The sequence below is a fragment of the Sinocyclocheilus anshuiensis genome, unplaced genomic scaffold, assembly GCF_001515605.1.
Source record: "Sinocyclocheilus anshuiensis isolate Anshui unplaced genomic scaffold, SAMN03320099.WGS_v1.1 scaffold379, whole genome shotgun sequence".
NCBI lineage: Eukaryota > Metazoa > Chordata > Actinopteri > Cypriniformes > Cyprinidae > Sinocyclocheilus > Sinocyclocheilus anshuiensis.
In genome coordinates this window covers 1,383,348-1,392,149 of record NW_015552574.1, presented here as the reverse complement: position 1 = coordinate 1,392,149, position 8,802 = coordinate 1,383,348, and the positions used below count along the sequence as shown (strand labels likewise).

Here is an 8,802-nt window from a genome sequence, read left to right as displayed (position 1 = left end):
CTTTTTTTCTTGTCTTCACCACCTGGCTACTGTTGTAAAACGTTGAGAGATTCAAACAAAAAGTAATCAATACATAGAACAAAATAAAAAATAATAAAGACTGCAAGTGACGTCGCTAGCGGAAGTGCAAGTGTCTGAGAGTGCAAGTCTGAGAATGCATGTCTGAGAGTGCAAGCGCCAGCTGCAGCCAGACCCTTCTCGATTTTTCTGATAAAATTGTGATTTAAAATCAGAATCAGAAAGTGCTTTATTGCCATGTATGTTTGCACATACAAGGAATTTGTTTTGGTGACAGAAGCTTTCACAGCGCAAACAGAATGGCAGTGACAAGACAAGACACAGATAATAAAAATAATAAAAAATAGGATAAGTAAATAGGAAATAACAATATACAAAAAATATTAAACAAAAACAAAATACACAATATACATAATAGACAATAGATGGTATTTGTGTGTACAGGGGTGTATTCCAGAAAGGAGGTTCAAACAGAGTTAAAGCTTGAACTCTGAGTTGACATACCCTGAGATAGGAAACTGAGTTTTCGGTTTCAGAACAGCTAAATTGTGTTAGTTCAGTCGACACTGACTAGGTTGACTCTGAGTTTAGCGCATGCACTATGACTATGAGAAGTCATGATCAATGGAGCGCCGAAATTATGATTCACCATGGCAACAGCACCGACAAAAAGACGTCCGCATACTTCAGTCAATACGTAACTTTAATTCTTAATCAGCGTTATAAATATCAGAGGTAAAAACTGTTAATTATTTAACTATATTTCATTTTCATGGTATCCCACGGCAAAAAAAAAAAAAAAAGAACATAGCAGCATCTAAAAATGAATAATAAAAACACAATTCAATCAAGCTAAAGCTTTAAGCATAAAAGTTTCATGGGTGTAGGCTACATGACTTTACAAACATTTGACATATTAAATATCATTCAGTGTCTAGTTCTGACAAACGCTATCCTTCATGTAGTTGTCATTGTTTTGTCTGATAGGTTTTTGCCGCCTTTGCACTTGGGTGACACCCATAATTGTATCTTTTATGGGAAAAAATTTTTTTCATGGGGTGTGTTCATAGTATTCACATAAATTTTTAAATGCTTTTACTTCAGTGTGACTAACCAAGACTTAAATTATATTTCTGTATTTATATGAAAATGTTAAGTGTCATGTGAGAATATTTAGTCATATGTGTGAAATTTGATCAGATTGCAGTTGATGCTTCATGTGAAATAGGCTACTTTAATATTTAACTTAACAGAAATGCATAACTGTACAGAATAGCTACTATTAAAGTATATAAAACAGTTTTATTTGCGAAAGCATTGTTTGCATACCATTCATTATTATGTATTTTTATTTCTTTGCCTCAGTATAATCTGTTGAATTTAATCTTAATTATTTCTAATTGTTCCACATTCCCCATTAACAAGGACAAAATGCTATTATAAATAATAATGTCTTATTTTTTCTTGGTTAAATACAGGTGAATAAATACATACATATTCACATAAATAATTCTGTTTTGAAAATGCAGGCTTTTCAAAAGGTTTCATTAAAAGCCCATGCCAGGGACACAATGATAACATGTTTCTCATTACCACCCTTTATGTATAGAAACCTTGTTTAACAATAGAAGCTCATTCATGGTCTTATTTTCAAAGTCTCCGCCATGACTGCCTCTGCTAAAGTGAGTCAAGCTTGTGTCAAAATAATGATGCCAGTTCCCGTCACTTTTAGCTCCAAACCCGAAAACATCGACCTATGTGAGAGACAGACAAATCAGTACATCAGTGTTTGAAATGCACTTCGGCTTAGATTCAATTAGACTTTTGTCACAGTCATGTTACTAATGACAAAGAGCAAACAAGTCATGACAGAGCTCATGGTAGCCTACTATGCAAATCCATTTACAAAGTAAACCTTAAACATTGATGGCACACATACTGTATGACGTGGTCACTGTTCACTCGTTGACGGTCTGTTGCATAATGCACATAAAGGCTGCATCTGAATATTTATAATATGCACTCCAAGTACACCAGCTTTCAAAAGTTTGGAGTCGGTAAGAAATAAGTAATTTTTATATTTTTCTATTTTTCTATTTTCAATCAGCATATTAGAATGATTTGTGAAGGATCATGAGACACTGAAGACTGGATTAATGATTATGAGAATTCCGCTTTGCATCAAAGGAATTAATAACATTTTAAAATATATTTAAATAGAAAACAGCTATTTAAAATATTTCATAATATTACTGTTTTTGCTGTAATTTTTAGCAAATAAATGCAAACAATTTACTATGCCTCATCTCTAAATGGCATGTAAAACCCAACCAAACTTTGGTTGGTCCTATTAATCAGATCGTCTCTCAAGACTAGACTTAATGCCGATAGTGAAATGTCTGGCTCTTGACTAACATGGGTAGAGGAAGTAAGACCAGACAGAGTAGTGGTATGCTCTGACTCTGCTTCTGTTTTAACATCATTGACTACTCAGCAATCTTCTAGAGAAGATTTGATGTGTGAAATATTTACATTATTATGGCATATACAAAGAAAAGGAGTGGTAGTTGGATTCTGCTGGGTGCCAGCACATGTGGCAATAGCTGGTAATGAATCTGCTGATGAATTAGCAAAACATGCTTTAAAAAGAGAATAGATTGTAATGTTCCTTTAAGTAAAGGTGAAATTAAAACTATCATTACGGAAAATATTATTAAAGAATGGCAGGACATATGGAATACAGATAATAAGGGAAGGCATTTATATAATATAAAAAATGGTTGATACTAAAAGAAGTGTAAGTGGTAGAAATAGAAAAGAAGAGGTTATAATAACTAGGATGAGATTTGGACACTCGGGATTGAACGCTTCACTGTTCATAACTGGAATACATGAGACTGGTCTATGTGGGAATTGTGGGGAGAAAGAAACAGTGGAGCATGTAATATATAATTGTACAAGGTATGATGAAGAAAGAAAGGAATTAATATCATATTTAAACAAAAAAGGTAAGGTAAATAAGGATTTGGAATACTTATTAGGATATGAGTTTAACAGAGATAGAGAAGGATACAGGATATTAATAAAATACATATATACTACTGGGTTAAGTGAAAGGATTTAAATATAGAATGCGGATGCTCTATTCTATTCTGGATCTTTAGGAGACCACGGATTTAGTCTGGAGGAGCTGAACACGCAGCGCCAGGTGGAGCCTGGGGAGAAGGAATGGGATGGAGCATCGAATAATTAAGTAGGAATATTTGTGTATATACGTGTGTAAGAACAGGAAAAGCAAAAACAAGGAAGAAATTGATTATAAATAAACCATAACTGCATAACAGCAAAAGTAGGTGGCGATATGCACACAGGATGAAACACGCCAAAAAACGGAAGATGATGTTCAAATAGCTGATTTGCCACAAGGAAAAGTGCATAGGCTACGCCTGCTCAGACCCTGACATGACGGTAAGTAGCCTACTTTTCCACATCAAAGACCGATTTTATAAATATGAACGTTGCCGTGGATTTTAGTGTACGCACACTCTAAGATCAAATCTGTGCGTACGCACATTTTATAAATGAGGCCCCTGCTTTAGAAGAACGGTTTGTCTTGAAATCATCCATCGCTAATTCTCTCATCAATTTTCATAAACACAGCGAGGGCCATTGTTTTCAGTGAATAATGCTTATTACTTAGTCTGTTTCTTATAGAAGACATTTCCCTCTTTAGCCTATACTTTTGTTTAAACAGACATTTATTAATCTCGTGGTTCTTGGAAAAAAGCCCACTGTGAGTAACGTTAAAATCTCGTGACAGGTGATCAGCAGGTGGTAAATATTTATAATCAGATAAAAATGTATGCTGCACACCTCATTTACAGAAGAACATTCAACATATGCTGGAGTCCGAATTTGACAAATATAACAACATCTGACTGATAGTGACGTCTTTTGAATTTTATTGACCACCATAGGCCTAATGTATTAGTGTGCTGTAATGCCATTAACTTTGTAATCGGGAAAGACAGCTGGAAGATGGTTATATAGCCCCCATAAAGACAGTCAGTGTTTATGGGGGCTATATAGGGCATATACAAATATAGATAAATAGTTTGCTTGCAGTTTCTCACGAAGTCTTAAATATTCCCTTATTTTAGTATGTTCATAGAGGTTGGATTACTAGCCCAAGTTAAAAACTGCATTTGCTATAATTCATCTTTTTATTTTATATTATTTTTATTTTTCACTCAGCCAAAACATTTAGACATTTTAGGTTCACCAAGGCAGGCACACCAGTTATGCAAATCCGGATTTTTTTTTTCTTCTTGACCATTTTCTATTCTTCAGTCATTCAAATTATAGAATACAGCAAAGCATACATGTGTAGACTCATTGTTTACGGCGGCGTTCTAAATCACCCACAGATGCTGTGCAATGAGGTACAGGGTTCAGAATACACATGAATACTATGGTAGTCACAATGATACAGAGATGCACACGTCATCGATCTTTTATGTTCAAGAGTTTTTGTGACAAAACAAAAAGCCTTTAGGTGCAACCTGACAAAAAAAAAGCAATGTAAATCATGTATGCAATAGGCATGGACGCATACATAGTAGATAACACATGTAGTGTAATTTAATACTTCAAAAGAATGCAAGGTAAAAAATTCTGCACTGACAAATAGTTATTATCATAATGACATGTCTTAATTGTTTCTTGTATGGGACAAAGAAATAATGTTCATGGGGTGTGTTCATAGTATTCACATACATTTTTAAATGCTCTTACTTCAGTGTGAATAACCAAGACTTCACCTTTTCATATAAATACAGAAATATAATTTAAGTGTCATGTGAGAATATTTAGTCATGTGATAATTTGTGAAATTTCATAAGACTGCAGTTGGTTTCATGTGAAATCTACTTTAATATTTAACTTAACAAATGCATAACTGTACATAATACTATTAAAAAGTATACATTTAAAACGGTTTTGTTTGTGAAAGCATTGTTTGCATACCATTCATTATTCAATCTTATGTATTTTTATTTCTTTGCCTCAGTATAATCTGTTGAATTTAATCTTAATTATTTCTAATTGTTCCACATTCCCCATTAACAAGGACAATATGCTATTATAAATAATGTCTTATTTTTCTTGGTTAAATACAGGTGAATAAATAATACATAAATATTCACATAAATAATTTGTTTTGAAAATGCAGGCTTTTCAAAAGGTTTCATTAAAAGCCTATGCCAGGGACACAATGAGAAAAATTTTATCATTACCACCCTTTATGTATAGAAATCTTGTTTAACAATAGAAGCTCATTCATGGTCTTATTTTCAAAGTCTCCGCCATGACTGCCTCTGCTAAAGTGAGTCAAGCTTGTGTCAAAATAATGATGCCAGTTCCCGTCACTTTTAGCTCCAAACCCGAAAACATCGACCTATGTGAGAGACAGACAAATCAGTACATCAGTGTTTGAAATGCACTTCAGTTTAGATTCAATTAGACTTTTGTCACAGTCATGTCACTAATGACAAACAAGTCATGACAGAGCTCATGGTAGCCTACTATGCAAATCCATTTACAAAGTAAACCTTAAACATTGATGGCACACATACTGTATGACGTGGTCACTGTTCACTCGTTGACGGTCTGTTGCATAATGCACATAAAGGCTGCATTTGAATATTTATAATATGCACTCCAAGTACACCAGCTTTCAAAAGTTGAGTCTGTAAGCAATAATTAATTTTCATATTTTTCAATTTTCAATCAGCATATTAGAATGATTTGTGAACGATCATGAGACACTGAAGACTGGATGAATGATGATGAGAATTCCGCTTTGCATCAAAGGAATAAATAACATTTTAAAATATATTTAAATAGAAAACAGCCATTTTAAAATGTAATAATATTTCACAATATTACTGTTTTTACTGTATTTTTTTTTATCAAATAAATGCAAACCATTTACTATACCTTGTCTCTAAATGGCATGTAAAACCAAAACAAACTGTGGTTGGTCCTATTAATGAGATAGTCTCTCAAGACTAGACTTAAGACTCCACCCCAAAATGAAAATTGTCATTAATCACCCCCCCCCCATGTCGTTCCAAACCCCTAAAAGCTTTGTTTGTCTTCGGAACACAATTTAAGATATTTTGGATAAAAACCGGGAGGCTTGTGACTGTCCCACTGACTGCCAAGTAAATTACACTGTCATGGTCCAGAACAATTCGTCTCCTCTGTGTCTCTCCGCATCACCGTAGCGCTATTTTGGAGAATAACCACTGAACGCAAGCAGCGTACGCTCTTCTGTGTCAGCCGTGACACAAGGATGCGTTTTCTACATGTATTAACACTTTGATTTGAACGAAAACAGTGGATCCGTGCAGCGCAGCTGACACAGAATGGCGTACGCTGCTTGCGTTCAGTGGTATTCATTTTTTTCATTTCATTTCTTTATATAGCACAAATAAACACAACAGGAGTTGACCACAGTGCTTTACAGAATATAAAACTAAGATACAGATAAAGAAAGAAAGCAATAAGACATAAAAATAAATAGAACATAATTAAGAATTGCTAAAAAGCTCGGGCCAGAAGATAAGACTTTAACTTCGATTTAAACTCATGTACAGAGGACAGGGATCTCAGATAAAAAGGAAGACTGTTCCAGAGCCTAGGTCCAACAACGGCAAATGCACGATCCCCTCTTGACTTCAGTCATGTTCGAGGCTGAGCTAGAGAGTAATTGTTTGCGGACCGCAGACACCGGACTGATGTGTTCAGATTTAAAAGTTCAGACAGGTACGAGGGTGCAAGACCATTAAGGGATTTAAAGACAAACATCAATATTTTAAAATCGACTATGACGAACCGGCAACCAATTTAGAACCTAGAGGTAACATATATAATGAAAACAGAGTTGGGGACAAAATGGATCCTTGAGGACCACCACAGGTAAGAGGAGCTATGGATGAGACAGCGTCTCCAGTCAACTGAAAAGGTCCTGTCAGTAAGAAAAGGGACAGTCACAAGCCTCCCGGTTTTCATTCAAAATATCTTAAATTGTGTTCTGAAGACGAACGAAGCTTTTACGGGTTTGGAACGACATGGGGGGGTGGGGAAGTGATTAATGACAACTTTTATTTTGGGGTGGAGCATCCCTTTAATGCCGATAGTGAAATGTCTGGCTCTGCGAGACAAATGTTAGAGGAATTGAAATAAGAGGCAAAAAAAACTTCTACCTGATCACAGATGTGCAGAGCGAATATCAGTGTAATGAATCCAGTGGATGGGTATCTGCCATGTTTCTGCAGCCAGCTCTCATAGACATATTTAATGAATTCAGGATGGATGATCATCACCTTAAAGACAAATCAAAACAATTATTGACTTAATCATGCATATTTGTTCAGGAAAACTATGTAGATCAATATGTGAAAGTCAAAAGTTATATGTTGATTGATAGATATGATTCTCACCTGGTCTCTGTTAGCGTTTACTGTAGGTCTCACTCTAATGTAAGTGCTGAAGAAACACAAAGATTCATTAAATTAAGATGATTGCTGTAAAATGTCTGAAGGCCTGTTTCTCTTAAATCTGTGAGTGAATATTGATGAAAATCTCAACCGTGTGATGTGTTTAGTGGTGAAGGCACTGATGAGCCAGCGCATGTCTTTGATCTTAAAGGGCAGAAGAACCAGGTGGGTTGAGTTGTCTACATCCACGGCGCTCTCAGGGTAGAGAATCCGGTGAGTGGTCTTAGACCCCACATCCTTCTCATAACCTTCTGTTGGACCCTTGTTTATCCTGAGCATGAAAATGCATTTTAACAATTATCTTTGGTCGTATACATTGTCAAGACTTCAAAATTGAAAATAACTGACCTTATGACAAAGTCATGAAGATCTATGAGAGGCCCATAATGGGATCTCAGGACAACTAAATACAGGCCAATATAATCTCATGTACCTCATGACAAAGTCATGGAAATCTATGAGAGGACCATAATTGGATCCCAGCAGGTTCCCAGAGTTTCCCACCACAGCACAGGTTCTGCAGCGATCTGGACCGGCATCCGAGTAGTGCTCTTCATCAGGAAAGACAGAAAACAATGTGTCCACCACATCCGTGTAGGTAACCTTATTGGTCTCAGTTTGTAGACCCTACAAATATTAAAACATATGATCAGTTTGAGCCTTCAGAAGAGGATTCTGGGAAAACACATTTAAAAAAAAAAAAATAAATGAAAACAAAAATACAAATGTTAATATTAGTTTAGCTAATAAAGTAGTCCACAAAATCTTAAATATTAGATAATTACATAGAAATACAAAATTTGTCTCTGCCAAGATTTAAATCTTTGAGGTAAAATAATTACTTTGAAATTAACTTAATTTCTTTCCATTTTTATAATTTCCTTGAAGCACAGTAAACAAATATTATTGAAACATTTTATAAGCAGAAATGCATACAAAAATTTAAAAAGATCTAAGAAAATGTCATGAATATTATCTTAGGAAGAACACGTTGGCGGGGGAAAAAAAAAAAAAAAAAACCTTGGTTTGTGCTACCTCCAAGTGTTTGACAATCACAAATTCCCCTTCTGGAAAAACCATTGCCATTATTCTTCACTGGAATCTTTTATATCTTTCTTTATTTCTAAAGAGTTTTGACATACAGGTGCATCTCAATAAATTAGAATGTCGTGGAAAAGTTCATTTCAGTAATTCAACTCAAATTGTGAAACTCGTGTATTAA

General features: G+C 34.9%; 1 protein-coding gene across 7 annotated transcripts in view; it reads right to left on the bottom strand.

Annotated features, from left to right (window-relative positions):
* Positions 1 to 4,271: 4,271 nt before the first annotated feature.
* LOC107665130 (CMP-N-acetylneuraminate-beta-galactosamide-alpha-2,3-sialyltransferase 1-like) overlaps positions 4,272 to 8,802 on the bottom strand; it is a 13,678-nt gene continuing 9,147 nt past the window's right edge. For all 7 annotated transcript variants that reach the window (XM_016455891.1, XM_016455895.1, XM_016455896.1 and 4 more), the window contains 6 exons: positions 8,066 to 8,207; positions 7,929 to 7,980; positions 7,672 to 7,851; positions 7,524 to 7,569; positions 7,287 to 7,406; positions 4,272 to 5,473 (listed from right to left, as the gene is read on the bottom strand). In XM_016455891.1, coding sequence (XP_016311377.1) covers positions 5,309 to 5,473; positions 7,287 to 7,406; positions 7,524 to 7,569; positions 7,672 to 7,851; positions 7,929 to 7,980; positions 8,066 to 8,207 — 705 coding nt within the window. In that variant the 3' untranslated portion in view covers positions 4,272 to 5,308. The remainder of the gene's footprint in view (positions 5,474 to 7,286; positions 7,407 to 7,523; positions 7,570 to 7,671; positions 7,852 to 7,928; positions 7,981 to 8,065; positions 8,208 to 8,802) is intronic.